At 30.6% G+C, this 23,281-nt stretch overlaps 4 protein-coding genes across 4 annotated transcripts; 2 read left to right on the top strand and 2 right to left on the bottom strand.

The window, feature by feature from the left end:
* Window positions 1-6: 6 nt before the first annotated feature.
* Bm9828 (Uncharacterized protein) lies at window positions 7-2,338 on the top strand (the record flags this gene model as incomplete). Its single annotated transcript, XM_043079057.1, has 6 exons — window positions 7-47; window positions 417-570; window positions 1,212-1,290; window positions 1,390-1,508; window positions 1,898-2,053; window positions 2,213-2,338. The coding sequence occupies 6 exons, from the start codon at window positions 7-9 to the stop codon at window positions 2,336-2,338; spliced, it is 675 nt and encodes a 224-aa protein (XP_042934991.1).
* Window positions 2,339-5,396: 3,058 nt separating this feature from the next.
* Bm4291 (Zinc finger, C2H2 type family protein) lies at window positions 5,397-9,883 on the top strand (the record flags this gene model as incomplete). Its single annotated transcript, XM_001902594.2, has 12 exons — window positions 5,397-5,454; window positions 5,921-6,219; window positions 6,343-6,564; window positions 6,784-6,967; window positions 7,085-7,182; window positions 7,267-7,421; window positions 7,538-7,642; window positions 7,776-7,869; window positions 7,952-8,116; window positions 8,416-8,646; window positions 8,868-9,084; window positions 9,837-9,883. The coding sequence occupies 12 exons, from the start codon at window positions 5,397-5,399 to the stop codon at window positions 9,881-9,883; spliced, it is 1,875 nt and encodes a 624-aa protein (XP_001902629.2).
* A 2,499-nt stretch (window positions 9,884-12,382) lies between these two features.
* Bm7143 (cyclophilin-type peptidyl-prolyl cis-trans isomerase-2, Bmcyp-2) lies at window positions 12,383-13,978 on the bottom strand (the record flags this gene model as incomplete). The annotated part of the gene is made up of 5 exons (XM_001902593.2): window positions 12,383-12,515; window positions 12,948-13,042; window positions 13,264-13,341; window positions 13,587-13,727; window positions 13,910-13,978. 5 exons carry the CDS (start codon window positions 13,976-13,978, stop codon window positions 12,383-12,385), a joined length of 516 nt encoding a protein of 171 aa, XP_001902628.1.
* A 1,762-nt stretch (window positions 13,979-15,740) lies between these two features.
* Window positions 15,741-21,145, bottom strand: Bm9827 (Uncharacterized protein; the record flags this gene model as incomplete). Its single annotated transcript, XM_043079058.1, has 9 exons — window positions 15,741-15,908; window positions 17,292-17,374; window positions 17,526-17,657; window positions 17,898-17,973; window positions 18,841-19,000; window positions 19,421-20,027; window positions 20,203-20,298; window positions 20,456-20,666; window positions 21,032-21,145. 9 exons carry the CDS (start codon window positions 21,143-21,145, stop codon window positions 15,741-15,743), a joined length of 1,647 nt encoding a protein of 548 aa, XP_042934992.1.
* Between the last annotated feature and the right edge of the window lie 2,136 nt (window positions 21,146-23,281).

The raw sequence follows: 23,281 nt of genomic DNA on the forward strand, positions 1-23,281 counted from the left end.
AGCGCTATGACTAAGTGGGCAGTGGATAATGGTGTTAAGGATTATTGGTAAGAATTTTAAGTACTTTTAAAATAAACCGAAAACTAGCATGTTTGATAATTTTCATACTGCACGAGAACATGGAAAATAGTTGTGACATTTGATTCTGTCGGTATTTCCGTCTTCGCTAAGACATTACCTCTAAGAACTTTGTAAGATGTTGCTAAAATATAGCCCGTTTATGTCCATATATTCACATTCTGAAAATGAGCGATTATTTGATTTCAGATAAGATATCATTTAGAAGGTCAAATAAATTAGAAGAAATCCACATTTAGAGCTAAACTACTTCCATTCTATTCGTTCTAGTGCTAAATTCACTTTAATATAAACTTTTGCAGTTTTACATTTTATTCATTTTGGTTTTTTAAGTTTAGGGTATACCCAGACGAGTTCATGATTCACAATAATTGTCGAAATTTTGATTTAACACTAACGAATAATGATAACAATCGTCACTTGGCTACACACATGAAGATAATCGAGCCCAATGCGTCGGCCATAGGCCCATGGTGCTATGCTTACGATCCTGTTTGTTTCATTTTTCAGCATAAAACAAAACTTTTATCATTTTTCATTCATTTAATTACCCCTATAAGAAAAATAAAGCGCGAAAATAGATATCACGGCAGTCTTTCATTATCCTTGATCAGCGATATCTGTTTTAATTCAATCTTTTATCTCCTCCGATCTTCAGAGAAAATTCACTATTTATAACTGTAGTCAAAAATAAGGTCACTAAACGAAACGTCATGGTGTACTTAATAATAATAAAATTTAGTTGAATTCAGAACTAAAATTAATGATGCTGGCTTTTGAACAAATTAATATGCTAATGTGTAGATTCGTTCCGGAGATTTCTTAAAACATCGGCTATATACTTTAGTACTGAGCACACGTAAATTTGATAGATTCTAATTTCTGAAGTGCTAATTGAATAATCGATAAAATAGGGATAAAATAAATATGGATAAGGATAATAAATATTCTAACAGATTAGATTATATTATTGAAGATTATTGAGGAAAAAAAGTTGGAAGACTATTTTTTTTTTGTGTGCTAAAGAATGGATTGCTATATTTTTCTACTCGAATATTTCATAATATTTTTTACTTAAAGTTATTCAAGTTCTAATGATATTTTCCTGTGGAAGATATTATAACATATTTAAGGTTCATTCGAAATACTACGTGGCACGTTGCTTCCCTGAATGTATTGGAAGCAGCTATCAGGGTACAACAATTTCTCCTCGTAAGTTTGTCCTGATTTATACATGCCTTTCATCTCAGCTGTATCCTAGTTTATACCATTTTCATATTGTAGATATGATGTCGTCTCTGAGTTTTGCAGATCGCACTAGAATGGTAACTGCGGATACGAAACCAAACTACAATACGAGGCTAATAGATGCGATCGCCGTAAAGGCTTTTAGCAAATATGAGTGGGGGCCATCAGCATATTATGATTCCGTATGTTATTAATAATTTAATTCATTTTTAAATTTCTACATCTTGTTAATTATTTCGATAAACTTCATAGACCATTTGCTCAAGAAATTCTTTGGTGTTATATTATTTGCAAAGTGTTAGTGTTACGCTATAATAGATGATAATTGAAAAACCATCATATCTTAAGTAGTGTTATTTATTATAATGAAATTTGATGTGACTTCAATATGGCAATTAACTATGCTAAAGCTCTTTTTGACCTGAAATATAGAAAATGATTTGTTGATTGTTTCATTTTTTCTCTGTTTCTCAAAAACTCATTTGTTCACTCGTTTCGTTGCTTCCTTCTAGAATTCATTAATTGCATCATATGCACGTTATTTTTTGTTCAACTTCGAAAGCGTTTTTAGAGACCGTCAAATCTGTTACTATCGGCCGAGTTTGAAAAAAATCGTTACTCAATTTTCTTTGCTATGATTGCGGTTGGAATGATTATTATGATTTGCAGTATTTCATTTGTTATTACCCGAAGTTATATTAAAACTAAAGAAAGAGAGCTGAAACAGGTCAGTTACTCGAATTATATTTTTTCTGTTGAATAATCTTTCTTTCCCCATTTTCTAAAATTACTTCTGCCTCTGCTTCTTTGTAAAATTCTTCTGAATTATTTAACAAAATCTTTCCCACGTTCTTTTTTTTTAACTTTGAACAGTGGAATTCTTTAGGAAGAGATTAAGGAGAATATAGCTGAAAAAGTACAATCAGTAGCAAAGAATTCAGCAACACAAGTTGCTCTTCCGGTTTCAAATCCAGCCGAAAAATTGAAGCGAAAACTGGGAATGTCCGTATGAAACAGTTTGTTACATTTGTGTTCATTTATGGCAAAAAAGTTATTAATTTCAATATTTGTTGCAAGAAATGAGCTACAAGCAAATTTCTTTTTCGAAACATTATAAGGAAAAAAGCTGAAGTGTTTTCAAAGAAAAAATTATGGAAATGCATTCCACAATGCTGTTACAATTTTTTATCTATCCAATTTCGATCACCATGCTTAATTCGTCCATCGGAACTGCAAAAGTTTAGTGATATCAATGCGATCAATACATGATAAGCTTAAGTGAAGGAATCCGCAGAATTTGTAATTATTTTAAGTAAAGAAAAAGACATCGCTTGGGACGTCTAAAATATATATTTATTTTTGTCATTCTCAATTAGAAGTGATTGCTTTCGTCTCTCGAAAAATGAACACTAAGATAATACACCGACAGCCTTGTGATTGCTATCACATTAATATAGTGTCGAATGAGTTATTCTGGTATTGGAATTGGGACTGAACGAATTATCTGTGTCAATAACAGAAAATTTTTGATGTTCTTGTATTATGCATGTTTGAGTACGTTTCGACCACCTAAGCTGGATGTCTTGGTAGTCTTGCTACAGTTAGGTGATTTGAACAGGATGTTTGATAATGAGCATTTCTGGTTCTTCCTGATTGAGATATGTGTTGCAGTCACACGATTATAAAGATCCTATAATATTTTAATTTAAAATAAATAAAAATTATTGTAACGCTTGAGAAAGTGATATCAGACATATCTCAGAGATTGATATCAAACATACCTCAATTCTAATAGCAGAAACAAAACTGAAGGAATGCATCTGCAAATAATGAGTCATAGAGCAGCTGAATGGGACAAATAACTTTTAGTTTCATCGCAAACGACAAATACAGTAAAAAGAAGTGGATTTCTAATCATGTTATTAGTTTTAACTACAGGAAATTTACCGCCATAGGCCACTTAATTTTTTAAAAATTTATATAATGGGAACTTTTATCCAAATTATACAAGACGTCACTGTAATATCTCTTCAAAATTTGCGTAAAATGTTTTCATATTTAATGTTTGCGTTGCATTATCTTTGCACTTATTGAAGATAATGTCTTATAAGATTATGATTGGCTTATAAATGCTTAATTTTTAGTAAAAGATAACTGCTGAAATGTCCTACTCGCTTTGATTTATATAATTACAAGGGTTAATGTCGTCAATTTTATTCAGTGATTTGATAGCAATTCGATAGGTCTTATCGTTAGCATTGAACTTTTTTGATTTAATGCAGTATGATATATATTTCGTCTATTCCGATTGTCATCTCTTACATAACATACCGTCTTGGAATTCTGAAAGAACAATGACGGACAATCATGATTTCTGAGAAAAGCTATCGAGTCAGCATTTTAGTTTTCCAACCGATTATAATTTTTTTCGTGTTCAAATTACAAAAAAAATGCTGATTGTAGGATTTTCGTAATCAATTTATAAGATTAATTCAAAATTAAATTCAATGCAGTAACTATTTACACTTATTTTTAGATTCTTCATCTTCTGTTTAAAGTGAAGTTTGAAAATTCTTTTTTGTTTCGGAAATCAAAACTTCATTGTGAGGATGTGAGCAGATCATATCTAATGGGAAAGACATGTAAAAAAGTGCCAACCAAGTTCGAAACAAATTCCTTTATTGAATTTTGATTTTCCAACTTTAAAAAACATGAATCGGACTGGATTTAAATTTATTTCAAATTATAAAAAAATGATGTTAACCGTAAGGTTTTCATAACGATCCATGCTTGAATTATTATATAAAATTATCAAGAAGATCAATTATTCATTAATTCGAAGAATGTAATCGAAAAAAAATGTCAAAAATTTAGCATAAAGGAAGCTAACCATCCGATAGAATCTATTAAGTTATCATCTTTAGCTGCAGCACTGTGAACACAAACTAAGAACAAAATGTCATATTGTGATTAACTGGAAATTGAATTATTTTTTATTTTTGAAATTATGAAAAGATTAAAATAAGTTTGCTCGCTTCTTTTGCACACTTAATTTAGCTAAATTTTATGGGAGAATTTTTTTCTCCCATAAAATAATTTAGCTAATTTTATAGGAGAATTTTTTTCTCCCATAAAGCTAAAATTTTTTTGTAGTTAAAAAGAATTATGTACTTTTAGTTCCTGTAAAGATTCGTTTGCAATAGAATAATTTGTATATTTCCAATAAATTATCCATGTGATCGATGGATGAAACTTTAACCAAACTCTTTTATAGCTCTTTTATAAAAATTTTGAATTATCGAAAAAAATTGAATCAGTATTATACCAATTAATTAAATTTAATGTATCAATTAAATTGATTTCAATTATAAACGCAGCAAAAGCTTAATTAATGTAATTTTAAGTAAAGTTTAGTTGGAAAGATGAACTTCGAGTAAATTTAAGAAGAAAAAACAGCGAAAGAAATGAAAGCAAAACAATGGCACCTTCAAGTGGAGCGAACTAATTAAATTTTCGCGACGTTCCGTTGCAATGCACGAACAAATTCTTGGAACGAAATCCATTAGCGCTTTGGCTTGCTGCCAATTTCATTTTAGCGTCATATGGGAGTTATAAGCTTAGGTGGTTGACGTGGAGGTAGGCTTAGTTTTACCCTTCTTTTACGTAGGGTTGAGTAGCTTACGTCAGAGTGAAGTCTACTACGTTAGCATAAAGTATGCTGTGGTATGTTTGGAATAAGGTAGACGGTTAGTTGTGGGACGAAGCAGTGTTATCTTATACTTGAATTAAATTTGGTATTTTCACAATTAAAATTAAATAGTTTGTTCCCTGAAAATTTATGATATAAGATAGACTAATTTAAATTGTATATGTTATTGATTGCTATTGAAATTCTCATGTTGATACCCAGTGCACTGATTGATCTTGAATTTTGTGTAAGAGAAAATCAACAATGGAATTTTATTGTAGATTTATGGATGTGAATGTAATGATCGGTGGGATAAATCAGTAGTGATATTACAATAGAAATTGTAAAGAAGGTGCTGTAAAAAGGACGGAAAAGGATACTGATGTCAACATACGACGGTTTCAAAAACCATGTAACTTTATCCAAACATCCAACTAAAGGTAGGAGAGGAAACATATTTACAGGTTTTATTTGGTATCCTTGAGTACTTTTTTAAGTACTTGTGATGCCAGTGAGTTTTATATGTTGTCATCCGATTGTTTCTTTCAATGGTTTAGTCATCAAAATTGTTGATTCATGTAATACACCGTTGCCTCTGATACAAATGGAGTCAATCCCAAGCACAGTTGCTATATATCTCAATAATCAGTTATATGTTATTTAATCTGTCCGCTAATTGAGGATTTCGCGATAATTGGTTGAATTTTGCATTTGATCAATTTCTTATTGACGACAGTTAAAAAATTTTTTTAAGCAAAAGAGTTCTTGAGATCCCATTTTCACCATTTATATTCTCTTAGCACAGTTTTTGTCTTTTAACTTTTTGTTTTTCAAACAATATATTGTTGATGACATACACTTTTGTGCGCTTCATTTTCATGGTATTTTATGGTTTATGAATTGCAGATTTATATGATGATTGTACTATGGCGGTTAATTCATATGATTGTGATTACAATAAGCCATACTCGCCTGAATCTTCGGAACATGGTGACGAAATAGACACATCAACTTATACGCCATCACCGGTGCAACATTACAGTTCCGTTGTTGCCACATCATCTAATGCTCATGGATTACAGCTGGATGGCAAAACTGAAAGCAAACTTTCGTCATCGAGTATTATTATCGATCTGGACGACGGTGGAGATGATATTTCATCCCGTAGTGATTCACCGAGTTTCAAAGCTTCATTGCAAACGACGGTATTTTCGTTTTGAATTATGGAAGTGCAACAAGCCTTTACTGATATGTCGAGATTTGTTACTTTTAGAAGTCGGGTTTGAATATAGAAATTAAGATTTAATTCGGATTCGCTGACATATCAGGAAATCGAAGGAAATGAAAGAGTGATGGGAGAAGCAATAGAAGTGGACGATGATGGTTTAGAAGAAATCATTGCTAATGCTTTGATTGAACAACTGACCGGTAGAGATGAAAGTGAAGTGCGACGTCGGCCGTACAATTCAAATGGACCGGATTGTGATGAGTTGCGAAATATGCTTTCCGTTGCTGTACGACAGGAAAAGCAGGTTCGGGAACTTAGAAAGGTATTAATGCATTTGTGTTCATTTATTCCAACTTTTACTTGTTATGAATCATCTTTATTGTTCTAGCTTTTACTGAAGATATATGATCGCTTTCGAACTTACAAGTGATTTTGTATTCTTCTAAATATGATTACAACTTATGATTAGTTATAAATTGCGAGAAACAAATTTTTTTCACTTATCTTTTTTTGCAGCTAGACAAATAATATCCTATTTCAGAAACGATCTCATATGTCTGGTGTTGGTTGGTTAATTTCAAAATTATTTCCAATTAATACATCAGCGGAAAGCGGAAAAAAGGAAAGAGTCGTACTTGATCGGTATGGACGAAAATTGGATACCAACCGGAAAGAAAATCAACCGAGGAAGTGGGTGTATCACCCAGAAATCGTTCGTCCAAACGGTAATTCGTGCTTTTAAATTGGTTTTGTCAAGTAATTGTTATTCTTTCAGTTTCAGTCAAGTTCACGCTTTAAAATGGATCAGTGATTTAGTGAATGTACAAATGTGTTAATTTCAGCTTCATCAGATGCAACAACATTTCCAATACGACTTCAAGATGGTGTGCTTCTTAGTGAACTTCCACCTCCTCCACCCCATCCTACGGTTCCAGATGAGGTCCACTAATTTTGCATTTAATTTTGTTAAATTTGGGAATTATGTTGCCAGCTTCTTTGATCAGCACTGTAGGTAATTCTTCAGATACGGAAAGCCATACGTTCTAAAATGGTACGATGCAAAATTTGTAAAAACCGTTTTATTGAAAAGAATTTATATGAAAGACATCTACGAGACCGGCATTATACCGAATATTTGGCATATTTGATACAGCAAGAAGAGGACATTGCTGAACAAAGGTTCTTGAACTTCAAGGATTTCCGATTAATTATGTTATTTATCAAGTGTTTGGTAATTGAAAATGTAAATCAAGACTGTAGGAAGTTGTTTGTTTTAATTCTGTTAAAAACTTTAGGCAAGCCGAGCTTGAAGCAAATCGGATTGAAGAACTTGCTACAGGAGGTTACATCCCACCGGAACGCGAGATAGATGCGGAATCTTATGAAGTTGAAGTTGACAAGTAAAACACTTATTTTGAAGTGGTATTCCCAGAATTTGACAATTGATTTGTTTCAACCATCTTCCCTCCACCAAACTTTTCATCTTTCTTATCATCTGTATCTGTTGAGTTAGAATTATTTTGGCTCTTTTAGAATTCCGTTGCCTGGTGAATTAAGTGGTGGTATCCCAGCACGTTTCGATCGACATGGTTTCTTACGTCAACCAAAACGTTCTTACAAGAAAAAGGTAGGAATATCTGTGTTTCATTTCTAGAGCTGTTTAATTTTAGGCAACCAAAATTCAAATTAGTTACAAATTTTTTTGTCAGGTTTCTCCACAATGTCCGTTTTGTGACAAACGGTTCAGGAATGAGGTTTCCTTGAAGAAGCATTTTGTGAAGAAGCATCCAGAAACCGTTGATTTTGTTCAGTGTTTACGTTGTTTCAAAGCAGTGAAAACGAAAAACGAACTCTCAGCGCATGAATGTGACTTGGTGATTCCATTTTTGGATAATGAGAATTTCAGTTATTCCAGTAGAAAATATACAAATTTTCATAAATTACAGGAACTTGTGCCTTATTTCAGCTTTTTAATCAAGGAAGTATAAAATTTCGTCCAATTAACCATGCATTGATATGTGTAGAAGTAGTTTTGGTAAGCTAAGTAGTGAGAAAAGATAATGGGTAGTCCAATATACAGAAAATAACAAAGTGGTTGTACGAAGATTCAATAATTAAAAAAAAAAAAAAAATTGAGCTGTATGCGTATTCTACTTCATAACTTTACTTTCAGACATTTATCTGCTTTGAATGTACTCCTCTGAGAAATCTTTGCACACAACAAAGATTGCTTAACCACCGGGCTAAGTTTCATCGTGGTGCGAATTCGGGTTTCAAATGTAACATGTGTACATTGAAATTTCTTACACCGCGAAAACTCAGGAAACACAAGAAAATGGCTCACGTTTTCACAAAAACTTTCCCTTGCCACTTTTGTGACGAACTGTTCACAAGCGAATGTTCGGTCAGTTTCTTTTTCATATTTCTAACCCAAAGTTCTGGACAAAGGGGTGATTCAGGTTTGAAATTCAATGTAAACTCAGATAAAAGGGTAGTCGCTTTCTCACTCTAGCGCATTCATTGTGCGTGTATTTTAAAATTTTTAATATTGAATTTTACAACTGAATTTTAATATTCACATAAATTTTAATATTCATTTCGTGTTGTTACCTTATTCACTTAAAGGTGACAACACATGAGCGTATTCATACGGGTATAATCAAATTTGAATGTCGAATCTGTGACTTCAAATGTAATCGTTTTGTCTGGATGGAAGAACATCAAAAGGAAGAACATGGCTATATTTGCTCCGTATGCCAGCATAAGTGTGCCGAATGGGGTGCTCTTAAAGATCACACTTTGCAAGAGCATGGTGGCTATTTGACCAGTGAGTCGAATGCAGGTTTGACATTTGTTTTCTCATCTTTTGATACTTATTATGCATTTTTGCAATTCAGCTCAAGCGATAGAATTGGTGGCAGTCTAAGGAAAGCAAAAGATTTGTCGTTTTTTTTTTTTTATTATTATTATAGCTTCACTTTAATTAACGATGTTGCTGTTCTAACATTTAAAACATATTTTGCGGATATGGATAGGTGAAAACGGTGTTTTAATTGTCCTAGAAAAGTTCTTGGCAAATGGAACACAATAAAACATATGGATTTGCGTTATTCTGGTTATCCAAGTATTTCTTGGCTAATGTACAAAAGAGCTTGTTAAAAAATCTTAAAAAATAAGATGAAAATAAGATGAATTGCTTCCATTTCCTTATAAGTTCAAGTTTCAGTAAAATTTCGATAAGTTTGAAGTTGAATTTCAAAAAAGAAATTTCTTATAAAGAGACACATGCATACACAAACTCACACATATATATATACATGCACACTCATACACACGGAGTGAATTCTTCGAAGATTTCCTATATGGTTGATTGCAGAAAACGGAAAAATTTACTTGAATGTGTACTTCACCCGTCACATATCAATTTACAGTGTGATATATTCTTTCTATGAAAGTAAATAAAAGATTGGTATCATGATGTTTGGTTTGTTTATTTGTATGTAATTGGCACATTTGCGCTCCACTTGATATTACCTTTTTATCTTGTTCCTCCCAAGTAATTGTTCATTTCTGGACACTAATTAAGCCTTTCAGGTTATATCGATAGCCCACGTGTGTGGGTCATGTATAAGGGCGAATAAAAGCGCTGGGAATTGAAACGCCAGCTCAAAAGTGATAAGCTGGGTCAACCTTCACGTAAGCCATATTGGCTTAATTGTTTTGCATATTGCAATTTCAGATATATTTCCTCATTTGCTTATTGTGTTGTTGTTATTGTTACGTTTTCATAAGTCATCATCATTTTCTTGAATTTAACAAGTTAAAATCGCAACATTAATATGTAAAATTTGGTTTATATACGTCGATTTCATCCGGGATATGCTCAGCTTTCAGGTTTAGATTTGTTTCGATATTTTGGAAGTTTTTTCGTTTCTGTTTGTTTATATGGTTGCATCTTATACAAAGAATCTCATAAATACCTTAGATAAGCCTTTACCATTATTGCATCATCTGAAGATTTTCCCTTAAAATTGATAACATATTCGTTTATGCCGTTTTCCATTTTATAAAGAAAAGTATGTTATGCTTATTCTGAATTAAAGTACGACATTTTTCGTACTTGATGGGATATGCTTGAACATATGATATGCATACTAATATGTATTCACCGTATGAATGTATCTCCGAGGGAAATTAACGGATATTCGTCGCATTTTACCATCGCATTTGGGATGGATGTACCTTTTCACTGTTTCAAAATGTGTTGTAATTTTTATTGTTTCCTTGCTGTTTACATTGTTATGCTGTGAATTCAAAATTGCAAGATCTGGTGGTAAGCTCGAATTAGTCAAGCAAATAAAAAAATAACTAGTAAATTTGTGAGGTCATATTGCAACGAAAATGATTGGGAATAAATCAGTAAGTATGGGTCAATGTGATGGCAAGAGTGAGTGGTAGTTTTTTAATTTTAATGAGAAAGCGGTGAATCTGTCTTATCGTGATGGACGTGGTGAAATTTTAGTTAGGAAATAATGCATAATTTAAAATCAGGAATTGATTTATGATTTAAATAAGAATGAGACTTAAGCGTACTGTTGTTTAATTGTTATTACAGAAATGAGAGAGATGTTAGGGTGAGAAGCACTTGTACTTTTCTAAAGAACAGTATTGTCTGTAGAATGAGTGTTATGCATGACAATCAGTGATTAACAAATTCTCACCTAATTAATTTTTAATAAAAGCACAGTGCTACGATCTAAATGATACTATATGGGAAGTATAGGGATTCCTATGAGAAGAATTTACTAATGATATTTAGTAATTGTATTCAATTGAACAACTGAATATTGAAATCTACTAATGCAAAGGAGATTGATAGGTGATAATGATCGAGTGGAAAAAAAATGTTTCATTGTTATCAAATTTTGAGAAAAAGAAAAAACGAGGAGTGAAGCAATTTTTCGTTGTTCTGAAACATATTCCCTATTATAACAGAACTTTATCAATACAGTATTAGAACAAAGTTGACTTAATAATATACTGTGTGAACTTATTAGCAGCAATAGTAACTTATTTTAAAACTTTTCATCAAGAGGAAAAAAAGTAAACAAAGAAAACCAGTGGGATTTTTTTAATTTTGATTTAAATTAAAGATGTAATATGTAAATTGAAACATTACAAAGAATTGATTCGTTGTACTTCCATAATGAATAACTGAGAAATGTGATATAATTACTGTCTTTTTATATAATTTTCATTTGCATCAATTGGATAACAATCAATCATTAATAAGTAATCAAGTTTGTCAATTATATTATGTACACTAATCAACAAATATGCTTATTATTTAAAAGAAAAATACTAAAGTTTATATGTAATAGAAAATTCTTAATCAATTACGAAAACTGAAAAAATTTTTGCTACAACTACTACTTACTACGTAATACTTACTATTTACTGTTTGCTACTGGATGCATGATCTATAACAGTATGCAGAAGTTATAATACAAATCTATAATAATACATAATATTCTGTATATTAGGCAAGAAATTAGTGTAAATTTGAAGTTAAAATAGGAAATGAAATCTACAAACTAAATGCTTTATTTACAAAGATGCTCCTTTGCATATTCTAATTTCATATATGACATTTTCACTTTTTTTGATTAGATCAAAAGAAATGCTATTGTAATTTAATGGAAAATGTAACTGTTAAATTGAATGCAACATGTTCGTTAACTGTAATCAATGTTGTAGATGACTGAATGATTTTCTCATGTAACTCATCTTCGGTCATAAATATTACTTTAACAATACAATGATAGTTTGCTTTATTCATCATGGTATTTGGACCAAATTAAATATTTCAATTTATAATCAAGGATCAGAATAATTCATATACGAATTAGCGCAAAAAGATTATAGTCTTACTTTTTTTAATGTCCGAACAATAATAATTCTTTCATTTATTTTGATTATAAAGATGTTGTAGATATTTTGCAGAAAAAAAATTAAAATGTTTATTGAATTAAAACAATTTTTAAAATCTGATAGCATAAAATAAACAAAATTGCATCGTAAACAAAAATTTTGCATTAATGTGATCAACAGTATGGAAATGCTTCTTCCGATATGTGTTATTACAATTGTCCACAATCTGAAATTACTATATCTGCCGATGTTCGTCCACTTTGAGATCCTTTACTTTCGACTGCCTTCACGACATTCATACCTTCTACAACACGACCAAATACCACATGCTTTCCATCCAACCTATAAACACAGAAGTTATCCTAGATAAAAATCTAGAATGATTAAATCATAAATTCCACAGCTGAACAATCTTCCCATTTATTTGATATAACTTCAAGATATACATTTAAGAAAAAATGTGAAAAAAAAAAAAAAAAAGAGAAACGGAAAAGACCCATGAAAAGAAACCACCTCTTTGATATGCATCAGTATTAAAAATAAATTTGGTACCGGGTAAATCAATGATGAAACCTTTTTTGCTTTTAAAATTCAGACAAAATAAAAGATCATGTCAAAAACTGTCCAAAAAGGAAAAACATTTAAGGAAAAGAAGAAAATCTCCTTTCCTCATAAAAATTATGTCAATATGAATATATGTGTAACTGAATAGGCTATAAAGATTATTCAATTATCGAATTCTTGACTACAGAAGAGAAGAAGTTGAAAACCTACCACTCTGTTTTTGCAGTACAGATGAAGAATTGAGAACCATTAGTATTTGGTCCCGCATTAGCCATTGATAAGACACCAGGACCTGTATGCTTCTCCTGAAATTCTCAAAAATTTCATCCCAATCCTTCTTGCTACAATAATGCCTAATAATTTTGGATTTCATATAACTACCATTGACCTTTGTGTTTTATTCCATTTCTTAAAATTAAAGTGTTACATAATATATCTTTATATATGTAAACTTTCAACGCTAAGACAACATCTCACATGATAATTACATATTATGGATGAAATAAAATGACGAGAAATATATTACCTGGAAATTTTCGTCAGGGAATTTTTCACCATAAATTGATTCACCTCCTGTGCCATTTCCACGTGTAAAATCACCACCCTGAAAATGTCTTTTTGAAAATATAGTACAAAAAGCTTAAAATCGACAAGCTTTTTTTATTATCCTATAGGTTAAAGTATAATTTCTATGGAGATTAATAGTGGAAAAATTTATTCATGAAAAATGATATTCTAACAATTTTCAAATAACAATCAATCAACTGAACCTCATGATACACATATCTTATTACTTTTTTCTATTTAAAGCCCTACGTAACAAATATTTATTAGCAACAAATGATAAACCTGTAGCATAAAATTAGGTATAACACGATGAAATTTCGATCCTTTATAGTGTAATTTTTTACCACTTCGTCCCATACCTCTTTCGCCGGTACAGAGACAGCGAAAATTTTCAGCTGTTTTAGGTACAATATCAGCAAAAAGCTGAAAGAAAAATTCTTATTAGATGATTATAATTGGAAAAATCTTTTATTATTAATTTGGAGTTTTCTCTTTTTGTTTTCTCTCAAAATTTTTCAAACTTTGTTTACAATTTTATGTTATACAATTTAGTGCAAATATTTACAAATTTATGTTTTAGTTCTTATTTTACAATACACATATACCTCCATGACAATTCGTCCTGCATTACTTCCACCAATTGTAATATCGAAGAATACTTTAGGTCGTGACATACTGTCCTAAAGTTATTCAATTATTTTCTCTTAAAAGCTTAATCTTACGCTTTCAATTTTTTTTTAGATACAGAGAACAGTACCTTTTTTTAATGAACAAACATTTTACGTGCGATACATCTAATCAACTAAATGCAATGAAATAAATATATGAATGAGTATTAAAATAAAAGAAATATATGATGAAATTGTTAGTGTATACACCTAATTAATAACTATAAATCTCTGGACTGAATCTTATTCAATCACTGGACTGAGTGAATCATTGGATAATACCTTTCTTTTTCTTTTGGAAAGTTGAATTCTATTTATTAGGACTTAAATTTATAAGAACTACAAAAAATCAATTTAACATTACGATTAAATTGTAATGCACAGCATATGTGCGACGACACACAACACAACACCCAATCAATTCATCGATTTAACCAAAAGATAGGTGTGATAGCATATGCATGCAGACTGCTAGTAGCATATGCACGCAGACTGCTAGGCAGTCACTAACATCATCTTGCTGCAGGTAAGAAATGCAGGATTTGGAGGGAAATTGGTGTGGGAAATTTTTGAAATAATTTGCCTGAATAATCTTTGATCGGAAAGTGAAAAGAATGATGACGATGCATAAGTAATCGTATTTAAAGCAACAAAAATACTTTTTTTTTCCTCTTTTTTCCCCTCCATACCATACTGATGAGAAATCTGCTGCTGAAACTTTTTCCATGCTATCATGAATTAATATTAAAAAAGTATGGGATTTCATAAAGCAATAGTATGATGTAATATAAGCTTTCTTGTGTTAGATAATAAATTCGATTTGATTTAATGCAAATTATACAATTAGCGAACTTAGGTCGGAATACTTTACGAGTGGTATTTTGTTTCCCAAACGATAACTTGATGACAGTTCAAACTTCTAATATTATAATGTTTACTCTTTTTCATATATTTAAAACAATAAGCTATATGAAACAATGTATGTTCCATTCATTGTTGATTATAAACACCAAAAATTAGAAATAAAAGCCTGTTGAATGCAACGTAATTAACATTAACGACATATGAAACGGAAACAAGAAACAATCTAATCCGATCATTAAATCACGGTTTCTTCGTTCAAACACTTAACAGCCCAATTTTAAAGACTAATAGAAGGAGTATAACGAAGTTTTTCCTAATATGCAGGAATTGCACGACTTCAAGAACAATCAAGAACACTGCAACTTTTGAAGATTTCTCAACTGAAAACTGGTGGAAACGAATCTTTCTTAAGTAAACATGTAAACATGTGTTAATTATGTTCAAAAGAATAATTCGAACGACTCCTAATCTATCATAATAATATCGAGTGGGGTGTACATATGAATAAACGAATGCAGCAAATACAGTCAGTGGATGCGGTTAAAACTAAATGTTAGTATTTCGTACATGGATATTTGGGATGAATATCAAAAAAAGAATAATAATGGACAAAATGCTATCATCAGGATTGATAAGAAACAAAAAATCAATAGAATTATTTAAATTTTGGGGAAATAAAACCATGTATGAATACTACAAATCGCTAACTCTTCCTAAATTAAAAAATATAATTACTACAGGAGGGAATAAAGTTAAAGGATGTGATATACAGGAAAGAAAAACAGAAATAACACAATACAAATTGTCCACTATAAAAAAAAAGATCAAAAAATGCTCAAATTTTATTCCCATTCTCTCCTCCCTGGACTGTGCCAGTTTTTTCATTTCATTTACCATCCATCCGTCATTTGGTGGATTTTTTGATCGTAGCAACTGTTTTAGGTGTGCTCAGACGTCTGTAGAATGCTTCTCTTTCCGCTTCAGTTCGTCGGCGTGGAGCTTTACGGGCATCCTGTTTTGTTTGCCCTGTATTTGGAAGCCCTGTGAAATGAGTAGATGTAGACTGGACTTTCTGAAAAGAATAAAACATTAGTAAGGAAGAAGACATCCCACAATAACAGCCGGATAGTCAATTACAAAGTTAAAAATCGGTAAATTGTTATTGCCTTAAAGATAACTAAAGTTGGTTATACAAAACTGCCTTCGAGAGATAATCCAACATTTACAAACAACAAATCAAACTTATTTAATATAATACGGAAATGATCCATATAGGTTACTTATTATCTATTGTCAGTATATATTGCACAATTGATACCGGTTTCGTTATTATTATTATATTAATGTTATTATTTATTTTTATGGTGATTGTAGAATTTTGCGTTTGAAATAGAATTCATAATTAATGTTGACGAAATATTAGCTGTTACTGCAAGAGAAAAAACTACTGACATCGAGGAGATAATTGAAATAAATTCAAGCTTTGGCTTAAGTGAGCCGATATTCAAGTAATGGTTAACCAGTCAATAAACAATTTTGATGAAGATATGAAAGCTCGTTCCCTTGCAGAAGCTAAAATTAATGGGAATAAGCTCATACATTTGGTTGAAAGCAATGATAATCTTTCCACTGATAAAAATTTGAAAAATCTGTTACCAAACACAAAAAACGCCTTACAAGGAAAGGATTTGAATGAAATTAATAATTCTATCACTGAGCTGGAAAGCTCCTTTCTAGAGTTATGTGAATCAACAACCAAGTAGAGTCATGCAACCTTGTGTAATATATTGCCTAATCTTAGGGCAATAGGTATTCTGAAGTAAAAAGGCAATCAATAGACCTTCCCTAATTTAAACAATGCTTACACACCTGATTATGTTTTCCATTTGTACAAAATCAATTTTAGAAAATCTACTATCCAAAGAATTATTTCTATTGTCTTCTATAAAAACAAGTTGATTGCTAGGTACATAATAAACCAGAGTACCATATGATAGCTTACTAGAAACATCTATCAAAATCTCATGTTGCTTGCCACTATATAAGTAAGTTTGATAAGAATAAAGAGAAAAAGTCTACAATGACAGATTCTTCTGATTGCTCTTAAATACTAAAAGTTTGTTGGCACTTGTACCATCAATTTATTGAAAAAACAGTTGATTACGCATTTATTTTGGGCAGCTGCTTTTTAATTTTTGCTACTAAAAATGACATTCTTTTTTTACGAAAGTTCTTGCATCACTTTATAACTATTCTATCCATCGTTTTGAGCATGCATATCATCTGAATCTAACATCTGATCATTTAAACTGCATAAAAAGCGCAGAATTTTAAAAAAAGATGAATGTTTCGTTATAAAAAAGATCTGAATAAGTTAAAATCCCATTTCAATAACCGTCTTACTGAACTACGTCAGTTTTCGAAAAAAGAAAAAAAAAATAAAATTAGTCCTTACTTTTGCTGCAACACGACTTCGTAAACAGGATGCAAATTCGAGCACAGGTTCTGGTTTCTTCGTAACAACTGTCCAAATTTCATCTAGAAATTTTATCAGTTGTAGTCAACTATGAATAGCGAAAGATTCTGCTGAAGAGCAAAGAAACAAACTTTTCTAAATTTAAGTGTCATGCTGTCTGTGATGCGCAAAAATATGGATAAATGCAGAAAACTTCTATCAAAGAAAGTTCACCATTTTCCTTCCCTACTGCTTTAGTTACATCTCGGTCCAACGAATCACCTCCTTTTGGACGTCGAGTCAATGACTGCCGAAAACGACTTTCACTTTCGATTGGTGGAAGGCCATTCGCACCTTTAACTCTTCCTAAATTACATAAACTTGTGCAAATCCACCAACCAAATGTCAGTTAATTTAAACAACATGTAAAGATCTAAATTTTTCAACACTTTAAAGCAGATAATTGTAATGCTTACCAAGTTAAAATATTGTATTTAGAGCCTACATCAAGCAATAGTTCATCTTCAAATACAGGATTCCAAAGAGCTCTTAAATTCTTGTGGTGCGATAAACATTTTTTAATTAAAGAATGGAAGAAAAAAAGACCTTGAGTATTTCGAACACGAACAGGTTCATGAGCTTCACGAGTACGTGATCGTGATACGTGACCGCTTTCAGCGCTCTAAAGATGCGATAACATCAATCGAAAAAGTAATGACATAAGATTTATTAGGTAAGTCTATGAAGATAGGTAATTTTATTAAAACTAATTAGGATTTGGATGTTACAATAATATTTATCTAACATATTCTATAAATTCTTTTGCATCACTACCTGACAAAATAATTCTGTCTGAATTCTGCCATTCGGATGAATTTTACAACTGATTTTTTCTGGAGAAAATGAGTATAACAGAGGAAGAAAGGAGCCTAACGCAGTGCTTTCATTTCCCTAAAAAAAATTTCCCAAAAAGTTTTAAGATCTTTATTAGATTCCATTAGTTACGATCACGCTATACTTTCTTTGCTATGTTGTCATTCTAGCAACTGATGAAGATTACAAACATATAAGTATAGTATGAGGAATCTAAGAAAGTAGTCAAAGTTTTGCCCCGAAAAAAAGCTTTTTCTATAAACTACGGATCTTCATAGAAGCATCTGTGACCTCACTGACATTCCATGTCCTACCTCCGTTCGCATCTTTACTTTTCAGAGATCGTCAATAGCACTACCCAGTTACTCACTTTACCCTCTTACCGCAGGAATTCCTTTTTTCAAAAAAAAATCTGTAAGACGCTTTAACATCTATTCACGTATTTTCAAATAATGATTGCTCTGTAGTAATGGTAATTTCTACTGTCATAGCGGCTTATGCCTAACCATACAAAATACCCTTCATAATGAGGAAAAAACCTCTATCTCCTTTTCCACTAAACATCCCTATTTCTTAAGAGCTCTCTCCCACAACTAAAACCGCATCATTATTCATCGATTATACAATATTGTCATAAACTAGATTGATCCATAGGAAGAAAAATACTATTGCCAACCTTAGTATTAGATACAAGTGCAGTACCATTCCCAGAAGCGTTTCTTGAAATATTTGAATTCAACTGTGATAAGGGTCGATTATGTTCCGGCTTTATGATCATCAATTGCTTTGGTGTGCTCACGGTTGAACTGATTCTCATCACTTTCAAGTTTTCATTGCTAAAATAAATGAAATTCCTGCTTTAGTTAGTGATTTATTGAAATATGCACTCTTTTCTTCAATTAGTTTGTTCGGACCGTTTAAGGCTTCATAGACTTCGTAGTATAAAAATCATTACTGTAAAGCATATGCAACTTCAGTGAAAAATTTTGATTAGGCAGAACAATCACTCATCATAATCATCCAAAACTTCTGAATACTAACGAAGCTTTAATCTAATTGATCTTCAATGAAAATTCAACTAATTAAAAGCAAAGTAACGATCGTATCAGCTGACCTACTTTAATCATTAGTTGATATCTTGGTTAGTAATAAAATCTCAACTGAAATAAATCATTCATGCTAAATCAGTGAAAGCAGATCAGATAGGCTAATAAACAATTAAATGACAATTTTTTCAACTATTAACAAAAATATACCTTTGTTTTATTTTGGCTCGTGCTCTAGTTTCAGGTCCGACATATGGCAATTTTTTTGTTGCTCCTAGCTTAGGAACCGTATTTTCTGTATTCGTACCGGTTCTGGTGGTTAAATTAGCCTCATTTTGACGTTGAGATATCGTTATTTGGTTTGTCCTTACGGCATTTGCAGCATTTGTCGCAACATTTCTGGTCCTAGCAGCACTACTGCTGGAAGAACGAACACGTAATAGTCCACGTGGTTGAGTTAGCACAGTCGTTTCTGTTGCTTTCCTTGCACGTTTGAAATCTACTGCTAGTCTCTGGGTTCTGGGTTCAGCGCTTGATGCTCGAATCTTGATTGTCGGTTGACATTTCACTGATCCCATTCTTTGTTTCATTTCAGCAGGCTGTACACGACCTCCACCTTTATCCAGCGACTGTTGACGTGTCTGAGTCGCATGAGAAGCACTATAACGTAACGTCTTCATTGGCTTACTTGGACCACTGGAAGAGATTTTGGAAGCACGGTTTACCGCTTCCTTCTTCTCAGCACAACCGTTTGGGCCAGAATTTTCATTGCAACTTAATTCCACAGTAAATGTTGATAAGTGCGGTGTATTATTATCTATAAAATTTGAAATGTTTAATAGAATTCTTCAATGTTCATTCCGGACTAAAGTACATGCCTAGAATTTACAAATGAAAAGCTATGAAAAAAAAAAAAAAAAGTGCAACGACATACCATTTACACGACTATATACATGCGTATGTCTACAGTAACCTAAATATTTAAAATATACCTTCCCGAAGGATTACATTCGACCGAAATCCCGATGAACGTGTACGCGATGGATGACGAAACATTGCTAGACGATTAAGTCCAAATGAAGCATCATCTGAAATTTAATTTAACATTCCTTTTAATTTTTAGAAGAGCATAAAAAGTCAAGAATCATTTACATCACTTTCAAAGCTTCATATTATTGCTTGGATGACAAATTTGTTGACTGATTGTGGATTTTTAAATATTCATGTCGACACAAAAAAAGTTACCATGAATATTTCCGGCTGATGTGTTAAGGGTATTTACTGCTGTAACTCTAACAGTGTCAGTTATTGCAGATGTAACTGCAGCTCCAGCTGTTGGTAATTGATCAAATTGTTTTTCGATATTTGATGATGCAAGCTTACATTCATCACGTAACTGTATACAATGACTCAAATCGGCTTTCGATATAGTATCTCTTTGCAAAGATAACAAGTCCTGGAAAGAAAAAAAAAGATAAATAATGTAAAGAACTGAAAATGATTTATAGAATATATTAGTTTCTTTTTCCTTTTTTTTAGAAGAGATAAATATTTTTCGTCTGAAAATATCATTATTTAGCACAATACAGATCCCAGAATATTAATGCACAATACGGGTGCCAGAATATTAATTAACTAATGATTTAATTTTAAATCCCCTTCTTACTAAGCTCCAAATCACATATTGCATACAATGAAGCATCCATTAGACAGCACATATTAAATTGAAAGAAAAAAAAAAAACAAATTTAGATCAAATTTTTGAAACCACCAGTAAAATTTTTATGAAAAAACTTTCTCTTTATCAAAATAGAAACATACAAAAAATCGATCACCCAACGTACTCTCATCATCACCATCACCGCTGTCAGTTTTAGACCCAAATTTAGCATGACGAGGCACTGTTGCAATATTGAAACTGTCATCATCACACATTGTTAACTGAATAATATATCAATTTATATAAGACTAATCACTTGAATAATAACGCAATTTATATTTAAAATCAGATTCGTTAATTTAATAGTACATCAACTTATATTCGAAATCAAATTTTAATTCAAATTTGAAAAGGAAAGAATCAGAAGCAAAAGGTAAAACATCGGGGACAATTTTAAATATAGCACTTCGCGGCATTTTTTTTTCTTTTTGCTGACTTTGTTAAATTTTGCAGCTTTATTGTATTTGGTTTTACAATTTTGAGAGGGTTCTTTGAATTTTTTGGACTTTTTTTCTCTTTTAAAATATTTTGGTTTTATTAATATTAAATATTTTGTGGAAACGAAGAAGGATTTTAGCTAATATTTATTTGTATTTTTCTCCCAGTCGCTTTTTTCATTTAATTCGTCAATGTTGAATGATTTAATAACATAAAAATAAAATAAGAATGCTTAACAATTTTAAATACTTGCAAATTTTAAATAATGAAAATATAAAAAATTTCAATAAATAAATGGTTGTAAAAAAAAGGAAAAAGAGGAAAGCAAATCAAATTTAATAATATAATATTTTTAAAATTGATAGTATAAATAGAAACGTTTCCGAAATTGATTATAATTTAAATTTAACATATCATTATTTAGCTAGAAATTGATTAATAATAGTAGAAAAAACAATGATTTCTTTTTTGAAAATTGAGATAACAATAAATAATTCGAAAAAAATAGCTAAGTGCTAATTTGATCAAACTAAATTAACTAAACTATTCTGCATAACTATCAATTATAATCAAGCCAAGAATGATTTTGATAATTTTAATTAAAACTATTTAATATACAGTAATGGTTTTTTTTTTTTTATTTATTTTATAACAGTATAAATTCTCCTCTAATCTGTATTATCCTTCTAATTTAAATGTAGCAAAATATTTTAAATTTATTCTCTTGAAAAAATCTAATTGATTTAGCGGAAAAAAAAAGCAAAGAAAAAAACCTTTCGAATTATTATATAAAGTCAAGGAATGGTATTAACGAACTGCTCATGAAACTAATTAATATAAAGGCTGAAAAGATAATAATGGCATTTTTATAGAATAATTCTCTCCTTTTCTTTTTTCTTTCCTTTTCTTTCTATTTTCTCCATATTTTTCTTTTTTCCTTATCCCTTTCTTTTTCTTTCTCCCTCTCTCTACCTTATCATCTCATATTTTACCTGTATGAGATCATGATCAATAATAATGCAAATTACTAGATGATGGATGAAAACATGAGAAATGAAATATCAGCCGAGAAAATATCATCATTTTATTCCGTCATCTTCTTTGTCATCTTTATGATGGTGATTAGATGCTTAAGTAGCGCATTATACAAATGATAAGTATGATAATAACATTTAAAGAATTAATATTTATATATTTTTTATCTAAATCAGTTGTTTATGGTATAATTGTTAAGTGATGCTAGTTGTTTATATTATTTAATAATGATTTACATATAACTTATTATTATTGTTATTATCATAGTATTATTAGTATTGTTTATTATTATTATTATTATTATTATTATTATTATTATTATTATTATTAATCAACAATTTATTTTATTTTCAAATGTTTATAAATAATTATTTTTAGTGGTATCTTGCTTCTTAGTTTATTATTAACTTTAATTAATATTATTTTACGTATAATTTATTCAATAGTTTATTATCAATTAATTAATAATTTACTAAATATTTTATTATTTACTAATAATTTAGTAAATAATTCATTATATTCAGGTTATATTAATTGTTCCCCGTTGCATTATAATTTAGTTTGCTATTCGTCTTATTTCAGCAATTTATCATTCACCACCAATTTATTATTATAATATCTCAAATTCCAACTTTTCAATTTCATTTTTTGTTAAAATTTTAAAAAAAGATTTTTTCTTCAATATCTAAAGTTTATTTATTCAGCTACAGTTGTACTTAATTTCCGCTAACTATTGATGACTCATCCTAATCTTTTTCGAATTATACCAAAAACTATTCCTAATTAAAAAAAACAATCCTAACTTTTCTCTTATCACTATAATTAAAAGACAAAAAAAATTTAGGAGAAAAACTAAATTATTTATCTTATTATTTATC

Source organism: Brugia malayi (genome assembly GCF_000002995.4).
Source record: "Brugia malayi strain FR3 genome assembly, contig: Bm_v4_Chr2_contig_001, whole genome shotgun sequence".
NCBI lineage: Eukaryota > Metazoa > Nematoda > Chromadorea > Rhabditida > Onchocercidae > Brugia > Brugia malayi.